Raw genomic sequence first — 26,218 nt, 5'->3', positions numbered from 1 at the left:
AAACACTACAGATGTACAAGATTTGGATTCTGTAATCTGGCTCTGTCTTAACAATTCAGCTGGAGTTCTAATAGTGTGCCACAAGATAGACTGCTTTTCTTCTGAAATAAGCAAGCTCATTTGCTACAATCTGTAAATAGAGGCACCTTTTGGAGCTAAATCAGAGTTTGGAATTGGGGAAGGGATGTAGTTTTGGTTATTTATATCAAATGTGTGCTACGTTCTGTGCCTTTCAAATATAAACTTCAGTGAAAGGCTTGGATTTCTTGTGAGGCTCTTTTCCCTATATGGTGAATATTTTTTTCATAATTTTGATAGAGCTTCCATAAAATAAAATTAAAAAACCCCAACCCACCAACCCTAAAACTGGTTAAACAAAGCATCCTGAAATTGGCATTAGCCTAGGCAAACACAGAAAGATATTTTTACAGTAAAGGATTGCATCCCATCACTATTGCAAATAAATTTTGTATCAAATTAAGCAACAAGAGTCCTACAGAGCACTGCCACCTGTGAATTTATGAAGATGAGGAAAGTCTCTCCCATTCAGCTCCTAAAGAATATGGAGGTCTCAAGTGGGATTTCCTAAACCATCACCAGAAAGTTCCTGAAGAGTTCCTAGAAGTGCAACTACTGCAGTATCAGGTGTGATGCAATTTCAAGTGAAAATATCAACTAAATATGTTATTTCCTCCAGAAGCAGATTTCCCAGAAGACTCTTCGGTCAGAATAAAGAAAACCACTTATTTTCAGTGGCTTCCAAAACTTCCAAAAATAACATCAACTTGTTTCATTTTTACAGATACATTAGTCAATTATTGTCATTTTCCTAGATTTTACACTTGACTATGTAAAACTTCAGTAGTAAACATTTTCCAGAAATAAGATTCATATCTGTGTTTTAATTTCCACAGGCAAGATGTTTCTGAGCTTTTCAGCCTCATGTATTGCCAATAGAAATAAATATGACAGCAACATCTATTTAATGCTTACCATTTAAAATTTCCTTCAGATGTCTAAACCACGACTGACAATGATCTTCACTTAAGTTATTTAAATGGATAGCACAGTCTGTAAGTTTGTTCTCTTCTTTATTCAAGCATTTAAAAATTGTGATACCCAACAAAGTGCCACCTTTTTGCTGCCCTGCAAAACGACGACGTTTCAGTTTTACTGAAAATACATCCTTCATTTCAATAATCTCTTCTTGAGCCTGTAAAGCCACACTGGAATCACCTGTAAGGGAAAAAAAAAAAGGAAAAGCATTACTACAGTGATTGGGAGTAACAACTAAAGTATTGTTAGGTCTTCATCTCTACATTCACTTCTTGCATCTGTTCATGCTTGCATTGAAACTTATGGCATATCATTTCCCTCAGTCATTGGTCTTTTGTTTTACCAACTTCATTATGTATCCAGCTGTACAAACAAAACTATTTCAAAGAGGTTATTTACTCAGCTTTCTGGTGTTCAAAAAAATTCTTAAAATTTCACACTCTAGGAAAGACTTTTTTTGAATTCGCATTTGAAAAGCAAATTCTTTATTCTATTCACCTAAATCACAGCAATCATAGCAGTCATACTTGTAAATCATAGTGTGCTATGACCCAAGCTGACTATATGCTCACTATATTTTTTTCATTTAATACAACCATTACAACCATTTAATAATACAACCATTTAATACAACCATTACCTTTTGTGTTTACAGCAGAAACATGTCAGAAAACAGTCAAGGAAAAACAGACAAATAAGCCAAAACTCTGTTACCCATCTTTGCTTTCATTTTTGATTTATGAATTCAGTTTAGAAGACAAGAAAAACAGTTTCCAAAAAGTTCTTGTCAGAGTTCGAGATCCTCATCCCAGGGGAGATTTGTGTTAGCCAAGGGAAGGTTTTGTTATCTTGGGGCTGTTATTTGCATGGATGCTGTGGCTGCAGATGCTACCACTTCATTTCCAAGTGCCTTTTGGAGATGTATCAACTGAGGCACTGTGGTACAGGCTTCTCCCTTTTCTGCTCTCTTGAGCTGCATTCAGATTCCTCAAAACCAAAGTCAAATACACAAACTGAAGGAAAAATATCACCCTTCCTGTAGGTATCAGATTATTTGGGAATAAATACACAGAAAGAAAATTTTCCCTGCTTTCTTCGTAATTACAGCAGATCTCATACAGCAGATCAATAAAGGTCCCTTTGCAGCCCAAGGCAAGAAATGCTAGAAAGCAGAAAACTTCCCCAAATCTAGCAACAACTCTGGTTTCTCAATAGCAAAAACTGCAGCAGATTCTGTTTGATTAATAGTTGATACATGCTGCACTGGACTCTTGGGAAAACCTATTTTAATTGTCACCCAGGGAAAGATGGACAGCACCCCCTACTTCATTACACCACTTGAAGCTGGGGGTTTCAGAAAGTCATATACTTTTTCTGGGCAGAAAAAAGATGACTTTTTCAATTCTCATAACAGTTTGACACTGTCATTTCTCAACATCATTTCTGGAAGGAGGCTATGCAGTGATCATTTCTCTGCCCAGAAATCCTGGATGATTTCTCCTCAGCCATGCTAACACAACTAAAGCTCAAGTCAATATGACTTCTCCTCACAATTCTCAACCAATTCATTTTCTCCTGCTCTGTACCAAATAACCTGTGACAAATAGAAGCATGACCTTGTTATACTTCCCACACATTTTTCACCAACTTGTTATACTTTATCATCCTAATATTTCCATAAATCAGCTACTAAGGTGTAAAACTGGACTGAAATTATTCCACTCTTAGCAGGAACACTGGGACAAGTAATTGAGAGTACTGTGCATTGAGACAGTACACAGGAAATTGTAGTGCATATTTTCAGAAGTATACAGCAAATAAAGAGGAGAAAACTCACCTAAATACTTTTTTAAAAGACCCCAACATAAATCCTGAAGTACTGGAACAACTGCTGTAAAAATATTTTCAGTCAATGTATCCTTTAAAAATGAGGGAACTGAAGGGGAAGAAATACTGTATGATTCCATTTGAATTATGATTTTACACAAACTCAAAGTGGACATTGTACAAACAAACTTGGTACTAACATTACCAAACCTAAGATCTTAATTTCTGTCAAAATTTGTACTGCTCTTTTAAAACATTTAACGGTAAATAGTCTTTGTAGGCCTGAAATGAAAAACTGACTGGTGATGTCCCAAATTACCTAGAACTACATAGTTTAATATCTACATTAAAGACTTGTTTTAACTTTTAAAACAGAATTTTTGAGGGGTCTACTTAGGTTTTTTCACAATGTTTCACTGTCAGACATACAGTACATTGAAAATGCCAACACACAACCTCAATGTTTTAGGAAAAAGGAAATATAACCACAACCATTCTGTAGCAATAACTGAGCTGCAACATTCATTTCCCCAGACTAATATAAATATTCTAAGTGGGTTCGATTTTTAAATTCTTTAAAATAAATCATATTTTGGATTTAACTCTTAGTTTTGCTGAGGAGATCATGAACTCTATTATACCAATGTTATGGATGTGCACCACATATAAGTTACAAACATTAGCCTATTTATCCTGCACAAGTCAAGGAAAATGAAGGCCTGACAAAATACTTTTTATTTTCCACTTGCTTTCATAAAATGACATTTAGTCTTAAGTCAGGTAAGGCCTGCATTTTCTTTTCATGGTTATTTTAGCCAGTTACTTACTTGTATTTACCAAATATTCTTAATAGGTAGAACTAGACTTTCAAAACCATTATCTGACTTTGCTGGTTTTACAGGAATACATTTCCAGATGCATCCTGGAAAAGGATATAAACTCCAGGAATGCTGAATTGTAAAAAATCATCATCCTTGAGTTTTAATTTCTAGAGGGAACATTGAATTAGCTAGTAGGATTAGGACAGCCATTTTTTTCCTAAAGTTGTAAAGCAATCTGCATAAAATCCTGGACATATTCTATAATTTTCATTTTCTCTGCTTACTGAAAATAAGACCATCTCAAATGTAGTAAAATTTTATAAACCAACTTATTAAGTTAAAAAAAATTTAGGTCATAAGCTGTGTTTATAAAATATTTCTAGAATGAGGTAACAACCACGCTTACTTGTGCAATGAAGTATATATTGTAGTAAACACTTTTTAAACTTTGAAAACCGTATTGGCTCATTAGTATCATATTGGTTATTGCAAGCAGTTTCAGGACATTAACTGTCCTCTCACATTACTCAGAAAGATATTGGGTACCATCTGTTCTTGCAAGAGATTTAAGTGTACATCTATTAGATATCATGCTATTTATTTAATTCAGTACCCACTTCCCATTGTTGTATCTTCTGAAAAAAAAAAGTCAATTTAATTACAAGGAATAAAGATAATCTCTTCTACCAGGCTGCCCTGTCATCATGAAAGCAGAGAGGGAACCTGCATAAAGTAGGTTACAGGCGTTAGGGAAGAGCAAAACTAACAGCACTTAACATTTAACAAAGATCCAACAAAACCAGAATATATGGCACTTAAAAAAAAGTTACTATAAGCCAAGGGCTTGTCTGAATCAATCTCAGCACATCTGTCTGATGTGGAGCGTAAACAGGATTAGAGTTGGATTTATCTGCTTGACGCTAATTGTACTCACAGTTTCTGCACATGTCCACTTTTTTTTTTTCCAAATACAGCATGAAAAAAAAGAAAAATCTGCCTGGATAGATGAATTTCTAGGAAGTTTTATGCCCCTATTTATCATCTCACTAATTTCAAGCAATGAGACTATCCTACTTTTTCCTATTTATGGTAGTCAAATCTCTTATTTAACAAAAAAATTATGTCTGAATCAACCAGACTGAGCTAAATCAAAAGATCAAGAACTAATACACTCAAATAGAGTTTAACTATAAATAGTAAACCAAATTTTAATTAGTCAAGAGTGTTAGCTACCTCATGTTTACAGCAAAATTGATGAAAATATACACAGAGAAAAAAAGCAGTACAACTGAAAAACAGAACAGTTTTAAAGACAATGTGGTATTTAAATATAAACACCAACACTTCAACAAGGAACCACTTTTTGGATTGTTATCTTACCACAGAAGCCCAACATCTAGATGTGGAACTGAAGGACTTGATTTCCATAACAAATATCTGGAGTACATAGAAAATACCAGAAACCACACATAAAATGTGACAATAATTCAAGTGCAAGAACTGGACACAAAGCAAAGAGTGTTATACTCCCTTGGTCACAAATGCTTCCTATGACCTTTGGCAAGATACCTAGCCCTCCTGACTATAATGAATAAATAAATCTTTTACACATTTTAGGCTCTCTGCCCCACTGTGTTCTCAAAGTTTACTTCCTTAATAGTTGATTGATATAGCTGAGTGAAGTATAACAGAAATAATTAGAAATTTTTAAAAATCATCAAGACCATACTAAAGAAGATACAGTGATCAGTATATATTAAAGAAGTGTTTTATTATAAAACATTTATTATTAAATTGATCACAGACCATTCTATACTGTATGAACACTACTTTCAAAATAAGCATTCAGGACACAATAAACATACAATAAACACAAATATATTAATATAAACCCCAAAATAAAATAAATATAATTTAAAATTATTAAAAAATATTTTTGACAGTATGTCTATAAATCTATTTTTAGGAATATTTAATATAATGTCTAATGCCTATAATTCAGCACCTATTAGCTCATCAGTTACTAAGCCTATTTTTCCCTCACTGTAAATCAGCACAGAAAGCAGCATGCAGCTGATTCATAAAACCTCTACAGTTTTCAGCTACTTATTGATCAAGAAGGGCTGGCAGTGAGAAAAGCAGATATGATCATTCTTGCCAGAAAAGCCAAGAAAAAGTGTAAAGCTTTTCTGGCTATTTAGCACTTACTTAACTACTCTAAACATGAGACAGAAAAGCTATTTCAAAACACATGAATTTTGAATGATTTCTTATTTCAAAAAGATAAGTCGTGCAACACTTCTGGCAAAATTTGATGCTATGCCTCTTACTGTCTTCTGTAAGCAGAGAAAGCAAAATTCCAGTTTCTGCTTGCCAAACGTATCCAACAGTAAGCTGAGGAGAAGGTGGTACAGCCAGGGCCAGGCTGGGAAAGGGTTGGTTTTTGTTTGAAGATTAGTTTTATATTACTCTAGTCCTTTGAAAAGGAGTTACAGGAGAAGTTTAACACAAGCAAGGCCCTAATCTAGAAATACATTTCTCACACTGTGTGCAATGACCTGCTTGGGAGCAGCAAGGAGCTCAGAAAGTATTACAAGGGACTGAAGAGTTTGAGCAGAGCTGGAGAGAAAAAGCAGGGTGCAACTACTCACTTCACCTTTTAATGGCAGCTATTCTCTTGCAGCAGCAGCTGTATTCCTTCAGGGCAGAAAACTGAGCTTAAAGACATCTGACAGGGATACAACCCACTTTCATTCTCCTCCTCTAGAGAATCTTAGGGAGAAGTGATGTATTTTGCCAAGCAAATGCAATACCTTCCTGCTAATCCCTCTCTCAATAGACACCCACCCTCCACTCCCCTGCCATGACTGAGCAGTCCAGCCCTTTTCCTGAAGTCTGGCCCTGGGCAGAGCCCAGATGAGTCAAATCAACTCCTAAAGTAACAGAGCTTGCCCACTTTTCTTTTCCCCTGGCTTAGTCTTCTGACACATTGTTTAGTACAATCAGTTCAACACAACTTCTATAAAATTAGAGATGCTACAAAGTGCTAAGAAAATTCACATTCACAGCAGGGAAGAAGGAAGAACTGGGACTGTCTGCTTTCATCAGCAGGAAGTCAGCATGGCCTGAGCCAATCTGCTGTGCATTTTCACTTCCAATTGCTAACTCCCCAAAGATCACACAGATCAACAAGAGTCAGAAAGAACTGGAAAAGATGCACAATGGCTTCTCTTAATTCTTTAGAGCTCTAGTGACATCTCATACATTAAAAAATAAATTATAAGTCTCAGAATAAAATTCCACTTTACAAAACAATAATGACACATTCAGTTATGTTTCACTGGACATAGTTATTCACTGTTCTAGCTTAAAGAAGTCATCTTATTTTAAACTACCATCACAGATAGCTACCTGTAAAAAGAATATTTTTATGAAGAATACAGACATATTTAAAAAATAAAATTCCAAAACAAATTTGTACTTCAGGTTTCAATTTTTCAACACAATACTAACCAAAAACCTAAGTAATTTTCCAATGCAAGTCTCAGTCATGGGATAAAGGCTTACATTATATAACAGAATAATTTCACTTGTTTCTAAACAATTTTGCTATATTAAAAGCATGGGTAAATGTAACCTCCTACCTTTCATCTTCCCCTCTTTTCTCTCACCACTTTTCAAATGGCTCTTCCCCAAGATACCACAACCAGCTGATTCCAGCCCCTGTTCTCCACCATATCTGTTAGAAACTAATCCTCAAGCTTCTGAACACCCCCACCAAGCCATAGGGCTGTTGCACATACAGCCCCTGTGCACAGCATCCTACCACAGCAACTGAAAGAGCAGCAGCTTTAGGGAACGTTTGGTGTAGTCCTTGAAGTCTTGAGCTGGATCAGACTCAAGCTGGATCAAGACTTAAAATTTGGTTAAGTTTCACTACAGCTTTAAAAGATGGCAATCGGCAAACTTCTGAAAAGAACAACCATCACCAAACTACTTAGTTCTGGCTGAACCAAAAGAAAAGAGGATCCCATACTGTAAGAGCATAGTTTAGTACCGCTCAGAGGCTGGCTTTTCTGAGCTGAGGCCTTGTGGAGAAAGGCCAGGCTTGGGGACTTCCCCTGTGAGCATGACCACATCTCAGAGTGACGCTCATCACTGTGTCACTCGTCAGAGTGACACAGCCTGCTGAGTCTGCTTGATGCCCAGCAGGCCATGGAAAAGCCCTTTCCTCTTCTAATGAGGCTCATCAGACATCTATCCATCAAGCTTTCATTAGGGTCTTCACTCAGCTCTCACATAGAGCACTGAAGTACCTTGCTTATTAACTACAGGCTAATGGCAGAATTTCATTAGAAAAATATACTGACACTGGCAGTTTGAAAAAAAGTCAGATAGCTTATTGAATAAAGACCTCTGCAAAAAAAAAAAAAGTGTGATTGAAGCTTTAGCAGAAGGCCTGATGCTGTTCCAGAGAAAAAGCTTCACCTTACGGAAGAGTTTCCCCTTCATTCTACAAATAAATTTGAGGGAGATGATCAATTTAAAAATAGCATAAAGATCTATTGGGAATAATGCTAGACCAACAAGGTAAGCTGAAAGGAAGCAAGGCAGACAAGGACTGATTCCCATCCTGAAGCATTTGAGAGGCTGCATGAAGCAAAAGCTTTGCTTTTAATAATTACACTTTCTTATTAACACCAGAGCAAGAAAGAGGTCACTGGAAATGTACTATAGAAAGCTCTACATTTTATATTAAGAATATGGCCCACATACTGCTTAATTTCATAATATGATTTGACAAGTAGCTGCAAACCTTTCATTTAGTGGCTTAAACTTTGAGGTTTTTCATTTAATAAGTAAGAGGACTTATGGTAGAAACTTCAGAGTAACAACATTGTAAAAAGTGTCACTGATTTCCATCATTTCCCAAAACCTCTGCAAACATACGTATCAGATAAAATGACTGGTCTTACACAGACCAACCATATATCCATCACAAAATGGAATTTATTTTGAGAGAGATTTCTGAAATAAAGAGAAGACCGGTATCTAGTAGCCTACATGATTTAATAGAGTGGGCTAGCAGAGCTGAAATATACTAAAGAATCCCCAAAGAGGAAACATGAGCCTAATTTTACATTTCCTCAAAAGCATCTCACACATACACAGTGTTTGGTAGCTACTAATTTATGTTACAATCACAGCAATTACTTCTGTCATTCCAGAAAATAAGGGGAAGTGGAGAAACAAATTACCTCTTCTGGCCACATAACATTACTGAGTTTGATTAATACAAGTTAACAATTACTTTTACTCGGAGCCTTACTTGCACCAGATCTGTTTCAGCCTCAAATACAGATTTAGAAACCATCCATATTGCTGAATATCAGTGTTCAGGGAATTCATTATGTCTCAAATATCAGAATTTTAGTCTCTTCTAGAAAAGGTTTTCAAGAAACATTTTCTTCAGGAAAAAAGAACAAGCAGACAATTATAAATACAATTTCCTTCTGTAAACTGTGGATAATTCATGTACCCTAGCAAGTCATGCTTTTAGTTATCAAAGCATAGCTATCAGCTGCTAGATGACCTCATCCACAAACTTCTACATGTTTGGCTTTATCCTCATTGATGTCTGGTCTATTTCTTTTTTTTCAGAGATTTATGAAGGAAACTCTGTGATCCTTTGTATCATTGTATCTGCGTCTCCTGCACTAGCCCAAGGGCAAGAGATAGCAATAGCACCACCAGAATCCTCTGACAAGCATAAAACCCTTCCCTCACCCCAATGCTCAGTTGCCACTTAGGAACAGGAAGAATGCAGGCTACACCACTTTGCCTGCAGGGGTGAGTGAATCCTTTTTTGTTCATGTATATCACACTTGTAACAAACTTAAAAGAAAAGCACCAAAAAAAAAAAAAAAAAACCAAACCAAAAAAATCCAGAATTGTATTAGATGATCTTTATAATACAGATTTTCCCTCCTTTCTCCTTATGAACACTGTTCATATTTCTCTAACTTCATAAAATATTTTGCCATAACAAAAATATAATTTCTACTACATGATAGATGAACAATAGAAAAATTACTTAGGAAGCAACACCAAATTTAAGATATTCTTAGTCAATCATGCACTATACAAATTAGCACTTCATATAAAGAGAAGGCTTACAAAATGCAACACTCCAGAAGCTTTCCAGTATTACAATTATTTTTATTATCTAGAATTGACTCCATTTGCAATGATGCATAATTCTGTGACTGAGGAAATTACAATCTCAGACTGTCATAAATTTTAATTTTTTTTGTAGCTTAACACTATGACATAGTTCTCACAAAAGATTTGATACCAATATGATGTGACACAACTGAACCAAACCTTAATTTCACTCACAGTGAGAAATCACAGGATTAAGTAACACTGTGCAGTCTTTTAGAAAAGTTTATTGCTTCCAGATGGATGCAAGTTTCCTTTCAGCACTGATTTTATCTTCTGTACACAGGGTGCCAATGTTACTATAAATGTAGTCAAAAGCAGTTATAAAGATAAATTATTAAAATATTGACATAAACAAGCTCATACAATGGCTCCTCTCTGCACAAAGTAAGGACAGCTACATTAGAGTGCAGTCTGTCTCACAAATGTTCAATACAACAACACGCACTCCCTTTTCAGAAATTACAACCCATACATGAACAAGCACAAATTTCCAAGGTATCCACAGAATGATTTTGAATTCCAACTGCGTGCTCTTTGCCCCATGTTGTGTAGTGCCATGTGTTTCCCTGCGTGGTGCCACCAGGACACCCACCTGTGCCCGTGGATCTGCACTGAGCTCAGGGCAGGCTCACTGCATCAAGCAGCAGAACTGCTGCATACACACTGCAACACACCCATGTCAAAGGAAAATTGGAGATAAGAAATATCTTTGAGCTAATTTAAATTTTGGTCCATTGCATCACACACATATAAAGTCTATCAACAGGTCTACAGGATGTTTCGCAGAAAAAATAATTCTAGGGAATATCTGGTTAGTCTATAAAAAATTACATATAATGCTATTTAGAAAATTAAAATACACTCAAAATTATTGGGTGAACCCCTTAGATATAAAATATAAAAAATATATAAATAAATATAAAATATAAAACCCCTTGTTTTAATATTTTATGTTGCTATACCATTCAGAAATTGCATTACTAAATGGTAGTGAGTCATTTAAAATATTGTTTCAAATTTGCATGAGATTCTCAAAAATCTTGAGATCTCCATTTTGAATTGTGACATAACCAGTGCATAAAGGAGGATAAGTTAATACATTCCAGAGAACATGCAGAATTCATAAAATGCTTTATGAATAAAATGTCAACATTGAGTATCGTGAAATTCAAAATTAGGTATAGAGATAACTTGCACTTTTATATCAATCTAAATTAGTATACTAAATATATATTCAGAAACTTACCTATTTTCTGACTGCTTTAAAGCAGAGCCGTGTGTCAAAAAACCCACCCCAAAATGCTCCACAATGTCTGCTTTCCATCCTGGCATGCACCAATAACTTCCAACAAACCTCTCCAATGTACTTTAAGCAAGTTCTTTGGCATCTACCACCAACTCCTCCTATCTCCAGAATGGTAACTGCACATACATGTCACATTTACATATCCATTCCTAATCCTGGTACTAAGTACTAAATTCAAACAGAAAGATTACTGATTGACATATAACAAACAAACAAGCCAGTTCCTGATCAGTCTTCACTGTCAAATAAACATGCCAGATGACAAAGAGGCACTTCAAATCTCCCATAAAACACACAAATTTTTACTCCCCCAAACTTTTAAATGCTAGCATTACACCAATATGCACAGGGATTACCACATGAGGCTGAAGTAAGTATCTTACTTGCAGATCCTACAAATTTCACTCACAGCATCACAATCTTGCATATGGTTGCAGAGTCAGGAAGCAATTCCCATTCAGAGCACCCACACAGCAACAGAGAGATGCATCTTCAAACTCATCAGCATGCACTTGCACAGTGTGTTACTGTTATATTCCATGCAAGTTTTCCTCTATCTCAATATTAAACCTATTTTTCTCGTTTAAAAGTAAATTTAACAAATATTAGTTCTTACACATACCCAGCCACACATTACACGTCATGCAATAATCTTTGACTTAGCCATAAAGTGAATTAGTGCAAGAAAATTATCACCACCTGTGTTCAAGAAATGATCAGTATTGATATCTTGGCACACATCTTTAAGTGGCTGACATAACTAATGGAAATGGATGTTTTATATTAAGGGTTTTCTTCTGTGAACATCAGAAATTTTCTCAAATATATTTATGGATAAAAAAATATAGTTTTTTCCACAAGTATATTTATGGAAAAATACCATCAAAGCATATTGAAGTTACACTTTTTCCCTATTCTGAAGTTGATCAAACTAAAACATTTGTAATTGTTGCAGACTCTTATCCTATACAAGTCTAACTATGTCTTTGGAATTTACCTTCCTTTTTACCTTCCTTTTACCTTCCTTTCTCCACAACAAAAATTAATATATAAAAAAACCCAATACTATAAATAATTAGAAGCAGTCATATGAACAATATTTTCAAGGGAATTATGGCTAAGAAATTCAGGTTTCCTATACAGTCTGCTACTGCACTGCAATTATTAACCAACATTTAATAAAATGAAACCCTTGGTGTTTTGTTAGGCAAAGAACATACTTTCTTTAAACTGTATTGTTCCATCAATAAAAAGAAGCACCTTGCAAATGGAAGGATAGGCAAAGTGGAGTTCAAAGTTTATCATTAAATCCTGCTTGGCACTGCCGACACTGGTGGAATTGCAGACTAGTGATGTGTGTGCTTTTACTCAAAATATCATTTAAATATAATTTAACTGGTTTCTGGTATGTAAGAGCAGCAATACCAGGACAGAGCAAATATCCATCTGTCCCAGTATCTTATATCAAGCCATAGCCATAAGCAGATGCTAGGAGAAGAGAAGGAAGAAAGGAAGCATTTATTCTGTTTCCCACTAGTACTTTTCCATTCCCCACCTGTTTTCATTTGGGACACCCTGAACTGACTGTGGTTTCTACACATTTAAGAGCAGTAAAATGAAGCCTTCCATCTCCATCTGAATCCACAAAATCTTTTAGCATTAACAATCCTTTGGCAGTAAGTTTTAAAGTTCTCTTAGCTAGTCATTTGGTTTTCAGCCTGGTTCTGCTCAGCCTTATTAGAAGCACCATATTTCTCTGTTGCAAAACTGCCACCAACTTGGTCCAGACCCCACATCAAGACCAAAAAGTGCCAGCCTAGTCTGCCACTCTCATCCAGAAGCCATTATGTACCTTTACCCATCGTCATCCCCTGAACCTTCTCCAGTCCACATCGCCTTTGCAGAGGACACCAGCACTGCACACAGTATCCAAGATGTGGTTAAATAACTGCTGGTTTATAGAGCATACAAACATCTGCTTTAGCCTCTACTTACGTTCTAATTATCCTTAGCATAATAATCCTAACAACTGTTTAAGTGACAGATGACATTTTCCACATGATAAACCTATAATCATACACATCAGGAATGGTATAGCTACAGCTCCTGATCTTTATTCCAAGCTGATGGCATTCAAGTAAGAGATCGATACACTAATAATTACACTATGTGTAATTCTTCCCACTCTTGGACTCACTGTCCTGTTGCCTGGTCAAATCTGTAAAACTGCCATGGCTTTGAAGTTGGGCCGTAGGAGAGAACTTACTTTATTGCTCTGCTCCCACATAAAATCAATATTGCTAAACGCTGATGAAGAAGCCAGTATCTGCTTTAAGCAAGACAAACATTCGTATACATATAAATCATTGAAAGTTCAGTACTGAATTTCTGTGTGTGCCTTCCCCAAACCATTTCCATAAAACAAGTGAGACCTAGGGACAAAATTTCAAAACCACTACCTGCTCGTTTCCATCCTATTTTAAATAATTAAATACTCAGCAAATGCAAATTAAAAAAAAAAAAAAGCTCTTATTTAATTTTAACTTGTACTACAGTTAAAAAAAGAAGCAAACATTGATCAGGTACTCATTTTCCTGCTAAGCATTGCTTTCCAAACCAACTCCAGTTACTACTAGCCCTGTTTAATGAGTGTGTTGCAGTCAAGTGTCCAAGAAACATTACATTTGACATTAAATACTCAGAGTATTCTTTTTCCTTAAATAAAAACAATACAAAATTAAAAACAGACATCTATATACAATCTTTTCCCAATCATGGTAACATACAATACACTTAGGTTTACCAGAGAATGTCAGCTGCAGAATCCACAGAATGAAATCACAAATCTGTTCAAAGTTTGATGTTGACATGAGTTACCACCATCTATAGCCATCTAACTGTTAGTGTATTATTCACTGGCACCACAATAATTTTGATCCCTAGCTAATCACCTCACTCCAAGTTAAATTACATAGATGTGACAGAGCAGGCCTTTGGGAAACCCAAAACCATCCAAGTGTGAAATCTTCCAGTACCTTTCTTGACAGAGCATTTTGACAAGTCTCCAAAAGGCCATGCAACAAACAGGAGAGCAGGGAGAGGACTTGGACAGGAGCAATCTCATTTTGAACCATCTTCAGAACAGGCAACAGATCAGCCAGGCAAAGATGTGCTATTTTCACACAGAAACCCAGCAAGTCACCTTGAATTTTTTTCCTATTTACTGTTAGCAATTTATTTACAAGAATTTTCACTCCTTAGAATTATAGATTTTTTTTGAAAGCCATTTTCATATGTTATTTATAAGTGAGAATATTTATTCTATTTCCACTAAGCTGTACTAAAACAACACAGAAAAATATAACTACAAGATAATTTTTAAACTTTTGTCAAATGACAGGAGGGTGACATAACAATAAGCACTTAATTACCCAAATTCAGATCAGTATGTACAAAACAGCATTATATTTAGTCATAAGGATTTATTGCTGTTACCCTTAACTTGATCATTCACGTGTCAAATTTTGTTTTTCCAAGACTGCCTGCACTGTGTAAAGATCTGTTTCCAGGATACCTATAATTGTGCAGTACATAACATCTGTTGCTTTGCATTTTGAGAGCCTCACAAAGAATACTTTCCTATATTCACTTGAGTGTATGGACTGGCAGAACAGATATATTGTCACAGTTCAAATAAACTGACAACTACAGCAACTATTCAGTACTGAAAAGCATCCAACTAACTGCCATCTGACGTTGCTCAAACAGGCAAAAGCCAGGAAATTCAGAGTTCAGCACTGAATTCTGTTAATGAACTGACCATTTGTTTAAACTTGCAGCACACAGGTGAGAAATAGCCACATGCTGGACTAGAGACCTGTGAGTTACACCAAGTCATTGAAAAAATTGTTGTCAGTGATTTAATATATTGCTTTCACAACTAAGTGAGAAACTGGGGAAGGAGGAAGTTCCACCAGATCTTAAACATAAGTGAATTGTGTTTCATCAAATCCCTTACAGGTTGGCTACCAGACATCAAATCTCACACAAAAATTCAGGCTTACAATTTCAATTTCTTTTATAACTCCTGGTTTTACTGTTTAAATCTGCTCTTCAACTAAAGGGGGAAGGGTCCCTAAATTGCAAGACAAGAGTTCCAAAACTACTTCCCTAGAGAAATAGTTTGAGATGTAGCATCCACACCTTTAGTCCACAGACACCAGTATTTTTGAAACAACATGAACAATTGAAAGAAAGATGTTCTAGTCACTTACTTCAAGTCAGCAGTTTAAAAAGTTTAAAAAAAAATCACAACCCCAAAATTGACAGCTAATGTCTATGAAAGAGGAATCAGTTTAGAAAAGGATCCTGGTAAAACACAATTCTATAGCAGTCACAGCACTAAATGACAAAAAGGTCAAATTTTGAAAGGAAACAGCAGATACCACCACAAAACTAGCAGATGTTCCTAAAGGATCATCTGTACAAAAACATAAGCATATGTGAGAGAAATCCAACACTATCACGAAATCAGTTTGTGTCTAACATAATAGCAGTTCCTTATGGCAATATGGTAATACATGTATCAGATACTCAACACATTATGGTTTTTTGTCTGCACATACTGCTACAACATAAGTCATAAAAACCAGGACCACTGATTTCCTCAAAAGGAAAACATTAGTTCCACAGCCCACAAATGTTAAGGTACACAGACTACTCTGTTCTTCAGGTTATGTTCTCAGATTTTCAACCACTTTAGCTTTTTCATAAATTGTCTTAGTAGGATAAAAATACCTTTAGAGAACTGCATGTCCTGAATAAATACTTCCTTCTAAAGGCAGTGCATAATGTAGCCAGATATACGTAAATGAAACAGCAAACAAAAAGGGATTTCTTCTATCCAATATCTATTTGTTTGGGTTTTACATAATTGCAACAGTATCTATTATTTACCTGCTGTTTCTGTGACAGACATAGTTAACAAGACATTTACAAGGAGAGGAAAATTGTTTCTCTAAGTTTAGTTTTATTGATTCCAACAAGAGCAGATGACAGACTTCCCTACTTTTATTTCTATTTTGCAACTGCAGAAAAAAATTCATTTTCATGCATCTTCCAATTAATTACGCTTAAAAGTTAAGATAAACAGGCAACATTTGATGCAAATAGAAAAAGACAAAGGTGCATAATAGAGGGTACAGATTCAGGTAAAATGACAAGCAAAGAAAGAATACAACAGCATCTAGGATCTGAAAGAGGGAGGAGCTAAAAAAATTAGTGTTTCTGAAGGGCCAAAAACCAGGATAATTAAGAAACTGAGATAAGAGATTTGACTGCATATCCCTACTACTACAAAGGATTTGACTGCATATTCTTTAATAATTTTAAAAGAACAATAATTTACACTGAGAAAGGGACCCAGTGTTACAGCACCATTGTGGATATGAAAATATCACTATCATGGGCATCAAAGATTGGTTAGCACATCAACTTCTTTTTTAATATACACCTTTGGATCCTCTCCATCATGCTCGATAAGCAGGACAATCAATTGACTCTTGCACACCTTTGCCCAAAAGGCATAGTCAAGAGTTGTCAACTACTCTGTGAACATGAAAATTACGGAACCTTGATACCTTTTTTTAAAATAATTCACATTCTACTCCTCATTACCTCATTATGTCTCCTCTAACTGTCCAGTGATTCCCCAGGCTGTGTCACACACCCCCCTCACACCACAGCACCACCCTGCATGTCTCCCTGTCTGCCCAGAAACAGCTCCAGCGTCCCCTCCATTCACTCACAGCCCTCCCACACGCACAGGGCACTGCCCCAAACCCCCCACACTCCCAGAGTACATCAGCTCACCCCCACCACAGCACTCCTGACTGGCCCTGATCCCCACCTTTCAGTCCTTCAATGCCCCTGCTCAGCAGCCAAAGCCCAGCACCAGCCACGCCTGGCTTGTTCCTGGTGTGCCAACTGGCCCACGATGCACAATGTGCTGTGCCAAGCACCCAGCCAGGCACCAGCCCCGCTCCCCAGGCAGGCAGAGGAGAGGAATAAAGCAAAGCACAGCCTTATCTCTAATAATAGGACATGGCAAAGACCTAATTATTATACAGTGCTACAGGAGAAACAAAGGCAAAAAACCCAACCACAAAAGCAAAACCCAGCACCTTTATCCAAACCTAAAATTTGCTGAGTTTATGGCCTACAAGAGCTTTAAGATTACACAAACCACAAATTCATCAACAGAAAGTTTTGCATTAAACAGGCCATAAAGAAGGCTTACTTTCCATGAAAGCTAAATAAATCCTGTTATTTCAAATTTCCATAGCAACAGAATCCAACTCACTAAGACAAGCAGAACTTAATGTGTATGCAAAGCTGAGCACACAAATACAATTTTCAAGAACTAGCAGAGAAACTTTTTTTCCTGCAACAAAATTTTAAATATCTGATCTCTCTCTTTGGAGGTAGAGAATTAAAGTGCATATAAAAGGCCCTATTAGGTATCCAGAGGATGTTAGCCCTTTTCAATGCAAGCAAAGAGGTGCATAAAAGTGTGAAATACAAGAAAGAACAGAAAGAATGAAAGAACCTAAGTTGTGCCACAAACATGTGAAATGATCTTCTGATAAAGGAAAAAAAAAACACATGGACAGTCAAGATATTATGTTCAAAAGTCCCCTGAAATAAAGAACAAAATTTAAGACTCCTTTATTTAGTGTATCCTATTTCCATAAATATTTTTCAATTTCCACAGTAAATTGTAGATTAGTAAATTATTTTGCAGCTTCATGCAGCTTTTTTCTAAAATACATTAATTTTACAGACTTCCTGGAAAAACATTTGAGTGCCTTATAAGTTCTGATACCATGGGATTGTTTAAAACTGCATGCTTTCTTCCTTCAACTTACATTCTAAAATGTATATATGCATATAAAATGTCATATATTCATGGGGCACATGAACACCTCACTTTCAGTTACACTTCATATTTCTTATGTCTCTTCCTTAAAAATAGTTTTTCTGTTTGGGTAACAGATAAGCCACTTAGAGAAAATATGTTCTCTACATGTCAGAAGTGGAATCAAAAAGCTTTGAATTTGGTCCTCTTGGAACGTCAGTAACTCACATTTTGTAACAGCCAGTTTCCATTTCCATTATTCCTGACTGACCGATAGACTGACAGATGTCTTACTTTAGAGATCCCAAACAGACTATTGGTATCTATTTCAGCCACATCTGTTCCTAAATAGCCTTGGCAACAGGCCACTATGCACTCGGAATTAATTTTAAGTCCTTTATTGCTGACTCTTTCACTGTTGAAATACATCAGTGATTCTTTTTCCTTATTGCTGCACTTACATAGAATATCTGTAAATCTATATCTTAGATTAATAGCAACAAGAAATATAGCATACTATAGATAAGAATAGTATACTTATTACTGATTTCTTTAAATTCATTATAAAAATATATGTTTTTTATTTTATTCATTGTGAAATATATATTCAACAGTACAGTAACCTCTGGATTGCTCCAAGATCTTATTTTCTTGTTCATTAATTAATTTAGAAGTTATTTTCAATTACTTATACTTAAAAAGCAAGTTTTATCCAAATTATTACTATTATTATCCAAATAGTCAGCCCAGCCCACAAGCTGTTAGTCAGAGAATAACTTCATATTCAGTTTAGTACACTACACACACACAAGAAATTACAATTATAAAGTTTATCAGGATGATCTAAATCCTCCAGGCTTCACATACTGGTAAAGCACTGGACAATTGCCAGTTTTGTAACATTTCCTACCTGTCAGAAATCTGCTGAAAAACTGCAATTATTGTTAATCAGGAAACTCTGCAGCAAACTTTAAAAACATGCTGGAGGCTTTAAAAATTATCAGAATTACAGTCTTTATTTAGCAACAAAAAACCCATATGCATAAAGAGGATACAAATGATCTTCTGGGAACTTAGAAAAATCACATCTATTTTCAAATCTGTACTTAAGATAGTTTTCTATGCTATAGTTTTGAAGCAGCACTCAATATGAGAACCTCCACAGTTCAGGGCTGGAATATCAATACAGAAGTCTTGCCTTTTTCTTAATTTCCATGATTATAGCATAGGAATGCCACATAGAAAGAGGCTAGAGAAAAAAGCTACCAACTACTGCCTGTGAGCTCTGTGTCTCATTGGGGCACCCAGTGCACTGTTAAAGCTAGCAAGCAGCTATGGGTCAAGGGGTCCTGCCTCCAGGGAGGAGAACAGGCTTAGCTGAGCTGCACACCCAGGCTGGAGCTGCAGCCTTTCCAAGGGGGCAGCTGAGCCGTGCCTCACACTTGTCCACATTCCCACCTGACACATTCTCTCCCTCAGGCTCCCCACCCAGTCACCTGCCCAAGACTCACTTCTGCCATAAGCTCTGTGATAACAAATAACACACAAAATTCATAATGGGTCATGCTTATTTCAGAGTTAGGAACTTTGCTGTAGAGTGAACAGCAAAGGAAGCCATCAAAAGTCATCAGCAAGCATGGGTAGCCAAAAACCTCTTGGAGACAGAGGCTGCAGAACTCGAGGACAGAGTAAAGAAGGAAGTTCTCCTGATAATCAGGCTGCCTAGAGCCCCCTGGGAACAGCACAGTGGAGCAGAACTACACATCCATATATCCCTGTGACATGACTGGGCCCAGGCGCAGCTGATGCCCCCTGCCTGGAGACTTTGAGCTGCAGCTTTGAGCTCTGGTGGAACCTGGAGGAGCCAAGGCTGCACAAACTACCGCATGTAAGAACAAATAATCAGAACTGCAGAGCTGTGGATGACGAATGACAACTTCAGCAAGACAGGAATTCATCTGGAGAACTATGGGGGATGGGAGGTTAGGAAAAAGGGAACAAAGCAACTACCCTATAGTAGCAATGATTTTGACAGACTGTAGCAATTACCATAGAAGAAAGGTCTTTCCCTAAAAGAGGAAGAATTGCTACGTATGAGTCCAAGCAAGAGACATTCAGCAGTGCTTGCAAAGCGTGAAGACCTGGCTTGACCTCTTAGAGCCTCAGGCAAACTACATTAGGAAGCTTTTGGGTTGGAGAGAACATGCATAAGCCAAATCCCATTGGAGAGACTTGTCCAGAGATCCTTTAGTCATCTCTGAACACTCCACTGCTGTACTTATCTACAAATGAGACCCTACCACAGATGGCTCCTCCCAGCACCAGTACAGAACACCCCAGGGTAAGTGCTGCTGGGAGCCAAGAATGAGGGAAAAAAAAACATTCAAGCTCCAGAATCCGTGTTTGACTGCTGCAACTGCAGCCTCTCAAAAATGAAACTATTCAGCAGCTCAATGCCACATAGTATAAAACCAAACTTTCAAAGAAAGAAGTTTCAGCATATATTTAATACATGTGCAGTAAAAGCCCAAATCCTGATAAAATTGGCAGCAGTCTGTCAGTGCTGCTTTCCATAGGATTCCTGAAGTACTGCCATCTGCTACCAGTCTGACTATAGGCACTGCTAACATCATTACCTTTCAGGAGCTGTGAAAAGTTCTGATGTCTATATGAACATAGCAACTGAGAGGGGTGAATTTTTCCTAGGAAAACAAACAAATCAAACCAACCAACCAAAAAAAAAAAAGCCAAAAACACACAAATCCCAAAACACAGAATATACTCCCCATCTCTGGAAGCATAGAGCAATATACACGAAAATTTATTCTTCCTGTCTGAACCTTAATATCCTTCCCTGATGACAATTACAAGACAATTACAGACCCTAGTTGCTGATATATGGCAATTTAACCTACATTAAAGGAGGCAGAACATAAAGTGACAGTCATATTAGAGCTCTACACACAGAACTAAATAATTAATAAATCACACTACAGATCACATACACAGAGACCTGTAGATAGTCCCAAATGAGAAGGAAGAGAGCCTCCAGCACTAGCAGCATTACTTAAGGCACCCAGACTGGCTCCCCAAGAGGAAGGGCTGTGTCCCACACCGGGTGCAGGGGTGATCAGAACTCAGTGTCCAACTGCAAAGCGGGTATTTCAGTGTGAGTGCAGCACTGCATTAACACGGTTACACTGTGCACAGGAGAGGAGTCAGCAGCAGGGCATGACTTGTTCAGTTTCGGTAGCTCTGGGATCCCAACATGGTTACATTAAATGAACCATAATGACTTCACCTGCGAGCATCTGGCTACTTCTTTGCTTCTCTAAATGCTGACTCTGTGGCTATGAGATCTTACCTACAGGAACTTTTAAGTTCTGTCCCATACACTTCTGAAATAAACGCGGTATTTTAAGCCTGGACAAGGTAACCATGCCATCCCGGAAGGCAAACACGCTGCCTGGAAACTGCATTCCTGAATACAACTTTGATTTCTCTTTCATGTAAACACTGGGAGGTTACTGAAATAAACAAGAACGTTTAGGAGTGTGGATGCAGTTTTACAACTCTACGTATGTTTCTACAGTTTCTAGGAAAAAGGTATCTATTTGGATACGTTCAAGCAGCATTCCTTTGCTTCTTAAACCTTTGTATACAATTTGTTTCACTTGATCAAATCCTGTAACCACACTTTCTCAGTGTGTTGCCGTGTGAACACCATAGAGCAATGACGACCTGCAACAGAAGCCTCATCACAAAACTCAGGCACATCCTGCAAAACCATCCTCTCCTCTCTGTGCTCTAGTTTATGTACCTGCCAAAGAGTATAAGCCGGGAAAAGTTGATGCCGCAGAAACAAAAGCAAATCCTCTTACTGCTCTGCCTGGGGCTAAAGAGGCCATAAAAACATGCTCTCTACCTTCTGTCCCTTTCGTATGAACCACCAAGAAGACAAGACACTTGCCAGAGAGAGATGGTTCAGGTACAAGACACTCAAAGCGTTATAAACAATTTCTTTTTCTCTTCAGTCAGCAAAGTAACCTCGAAGGGAATAGAGGTGCGCGACAGCACCGCCGTTAAGCACTTTACTGCAATCCCGGTTTAGGGTGACTGCCCCGCGCTGCCCGGAGAGCCCAGGCCGCCTCTCCCCGCGGGGACCCAGCTCGCCCCGGGCGCGCCGCACGCCCCGGCCCCGCCCTGCCCCGTCCCACCTGTGGGGCTCTCGGGCAGGATGGGGCTCCAGCGGAGCCGCCGGGCGCTCAGAACCACGTCGCAGCTCCTCTTGCCGATCTCGAAGATGCCCCTGAGGAGCGGCTCGTCCCCCGCCCGGGCCGCCGGGGCCGCGGCCAGCGGGGCCACCCTGCGCCGCCGCTCCTGGGGTGCGGCCCGGGCGCGGCCCGCCGGGCGGGGGAGCGGGGCGGCGGCGCCCGGCATGGCGGCAGCGGCACCCCCGCTCCGCTCCGGCCCCGCCGCACGGCCCGCGGCCCGCCGGGCCCAGCAGCGCCCGCCCCGCCCCGCAGGCGGGGCCGGACCGCCCGGGGGCCGGCGGGAGGGCGCCCGGGCCGGAGCCGGGGCCGCGTCCTCGCCGGCACCGGGGCAGCAGCGCCCGTGCCCCGCCGGAGCGGCGAGACAGCGGGGTTCGGCTGCCGGGACAGCGCGGCCCCCCCAGCGCCGGGCAGAGCGCAGGGCGGCACCGGCAGGACCCGCGTCAGGTGCGCTGCCCGCGAGGAACCGCGGCCCGAAGGCGCTCGGGCGTCTCAGCGCTGTGCTCTCCTCAGTTACTTCTCCAAGGAAGGAACGCTCCCACTACAGAAATTAATTTTCCTTGTCAGAGTGCCAAGTCTTCCACTTTTCTGTTATCATTAACAATATTACTATTACCAAGCTTCAGAAAACTACAACATAAAGTTCTAATAAGCCCTTTCATACTAAAAAGGCTGAGTCTTTCACAAGTTGTGACTCTGACCTAACCTTAATGTAAATACCACGTTGGCATTCCTGCTGCAAAACAGATTATTGCCATAAACCCGGGTGGAGGCATCATCCAGCTATAGCCTTCATTCATAGTGACCAAGCAAAACCTTGACTTGGAGTCTGCTAGTGACTTGTACTAGAACAGATCTGCTATCAAGTGGGCCAGTGCAGAAGGAATACCCAGAAGGGTTGCGTAGTCATCCCTCATCCTCAAAGCTTGAATGCTAGGGAGGAAGACCACTTTACTCTTGTTCCATAAATTATAGGCTTCGCTGCTTGGAAATATGACAGTTTTACTCACAGCTGCTGTAAGATTCACTGGTGACAATCATGTTAGAGTGCACGGCCAACTCCCATTTATAAGGTGCTTCTGAGCCTGTACATTTATAAAATTTTATAATGCCATGATGGCTTGCTAGGGTGTGAAAAGGATATTATTAAACAAAAAGTTCAGTAATTTTATCTTTAATGTTTGTCACAGTACAAATGTAACTGTCCTCCTGAGAAATAAGCAATAGATTGAAAACATTGCCCTTTGCTGATGGATACAAGATACAGTTTAAGCCACATGTTAGAGTATCCTGTGATGTTTAGCCTTGTAGAAGAGAGTCAAACCAGCCAAGAGCTCACAAGATGATGCATGTTCTCAAGGCATGTTGCTTTCTTTCATAATTCCATAAAAACCAGTAACAAGCTACTTATTATGTAGCTGAGAAGACAGGTTTAAGACACATTTTAAAAAGTCATCATGGTACAACTTTTTGACACTTATTTCCATCTATTACTTTGCCATGTTTAAAGTATATTCCAAATATTTGTTAAATATGCAGCCTATTTTCAATTTGCATTGAGCCATTAATACAGCTTTTACTGAAATGCAGCCATCACCAATTTGCCTTTCTGAATCACGTGACCACATAAGGTTTATGTTTGCTTAAAACTTTCAGTAATTATTTTTATTTTTATTTTGTCCCTTAGTTCTTCTTTGTTGGGATATAAATACTGCAAAGTAGTCAGATAAAATAAGGTATAAATAATTGAAATTATGTGTAGAGTGTAGAAGTTTTGTGCAAAATATCTTTAAGCAAAAAAAAAAAAAGAGTGATGAGGCGGGAAAACGTGTGAGGCCAAACAAGCTTGCCTTAACATTTATCATTCTGATACAGCAGTAGATGAACTAATTCAATTTGTGCCTATTATTTGGTGTCAGTGATCTTTAATGTGTTTGCACTGATGTCATTCAAAAGGAAAGCTAAATCATTAACTGGAAGATAAAGCATAATATGAAGCTAGATATAGTCAAATCTCTTTTGAGGCCATATGCCCTCTATAATTCCCTGCAGTCATTTGTATTTGTTTCTGGTACAGTTTATTAGCCTATACCACCTAGTGTATATTATATTACCACCAGATAATTTCTCCTAAGGTAAAGGAAAGGGTAAATTGATAACTGGCTTAGAACCCTAAAATAATAGTATTTTCAGTACTACCAGTGGGAAACTACTGCAATCCCTAAGAGACTTGTAATATCCTTTGACTGATGTAATTAAAACTTCTAAAACCTTCTTATAGGCATTACTTGAAAAGTCTATTAAATCAGTAACAGTTAAGGTACTAAATGTATTAGATAAAAACATAAAATAGTAAGAGAACTCTACATAGTAACAAAACCCATAAAAGTCTGTTCATTGTGTTTTGCTGCTGTTTACAAATCCTCAGTGCCCACAATTCTTTGTAAATCTGAGACAGACATTCTTTCCCTGGGGGGAAAGATTCCAAACAAATCTATTTTAACAGATCTTTTTTTTTTTAGTGACCACAAATTTCAGATTTGCACATTGAATTTGGAAATGCATGGAATAGTCCAGCAATATAATTTTATCAAGTTTTCTAGGCTATGTCTGGAACTCTCACACATAAAACTCCCTTTAACTTTCTTGTAAGAAATGGTTGTGTGTTTGGATGATCTAATGTGGTATCTTCTGTTCTTGTATCAGAGAAAGAAGATGCAAGACAGCCAGTAGGAATTGTATAGCAGGCATTCATGCAGCAACTGTACCTGAGCAAGGAAGTCAGGGAGGATGTTAGACTCCATCAAAGACCCAAACCATCAGCCAGGTTTACAATGATCAGGCAGGTCTGGATCAGCAGGGTTCAGAGCCAGGTCAGCATTGTGGCTGAGCTGCAGACCAGCATCACACAGCATCTGGAACTGAAAAAGTTCTAGTCCTAGAAGGAACTTGAATAGAGCTCCAGGCTCATGTGTAGGGTCAGTGAGGGGGTTGCAGGTGGGGATGCTCAAGGTTTTTAAGGCTCTTTGGTGGCTTCATGGGCCTTGCAGCCAGAAGAACAAGAGGAGGAATTCTGAGGAACAGTAGGAGCAGGCTGCTTCAAAAAGGAAATGGGGTTTAGAGTGATTACAAGTCAGGTAGCTTAATTCAACAAGAGCCCAGACAGCCAGACAAGCCCCTTGTATGCAGGTAGGTCCAGCATCAAGCTGAAAAGCACAGTCACTAGGTCAGGTCAAGTGACAGTAGCCAGTGTCAGTGCTAGCCCAGCACCCACCAGGGAAGCTTGTGTTATCAAGGCAGGTCCAAAGTCAGACAAGATTATTGAGTTTGTGGGTAAGGACCTGGATATGGCACAGACAGGGCTGCAATAAGATGAAGGCAGACACCATGCTTAAGAGCCTCTTCCAAACCACAGATCTTGCATGAAGGAGGGGACATCTCCCTTGTGGTGTCTTCAAGTTTGTTCTCAGCAGTCTGGACCCAGGGGAGGTTTTGTCCCAGGTCAGGGTGCTGGCCTTGAACACAACCAGATGGCCTAGAAGAGGGAAGCATCCTCTGGATCAAGAGGTAGAAGGAAACAAGGAGAGGAGCTAAGCTCTCCTTAACTAACTTTCTGGAAATCATCCCTTGCTCTCTAGATGCTAAGAAGTAGTGAGAGCCTCAGAACTCTTTTCCAGAAGAACCTTGTGAAGTGAAGAAAGAGGTATGACAACCTGTGACAGAAGTAGTGAGGGAAGTACAGCTAGTGTTAACTGAAGGACAGCAAGCGGGTAAAGCTTGCTATTGCTATCCCACC

The 26,218-nt window shown here is 38.5% G+C and overlaps 1 protein-coding gene across 2 annotated transcripts in view; it reads right to left on the bottom strand.

The window, feature by feature from the left end:
* The window catches only part of CERKL (ceramide kinase like), a 52,412-nt gene extending 29,821 nt beyond the window's left edge, over window positions 1-22,591 (bottom strand). Inside the window, exons 1-2 of one of the 2 annotated variants that reach the window (XM_036386928.1) lie at window positions 22,369-22,591; window positions 994-1,236 (exon numbers count right to left, since the gene is read on the bottom strand). In XM_036386928.1, the coding sequence (XP_036242821.1) occupies window positions 994-1,236; window positions 22,369-22,591 (466 nt within the window). Of the gene's footprint in view, window positions 1-993; window positions 1,237-11,175; window positions 11,262-22,368 lie in introns of those variants that run through there. The other variant, XM_054515455.1, reaches the window with a different exon arrangement.
* Window positions 22,592-26,218: the final 3,627 nt, after the last annotated feature.

This window comes from Molothrus ater, chromosome 7 (genome assembly GCF_012460135.2).
Source record: "Molothrus ater isolate BHLD 08-10-18 breed brown headed cowbird chromosome 7, BPBGC_Mater_1.1, whole genome shotgun sequence".
In the NCBI taxonomy this organism is placed as follows: Eukaryota; Metazoa; Chordata; class Aves; order Passeriformes; family Icteridae; genus Molothrus; species Molothrus ater.
Note: the sequence above shows the minus strand (reverse complement) of the source record. Positions and strands in the feature narration are given on the sequence as shown.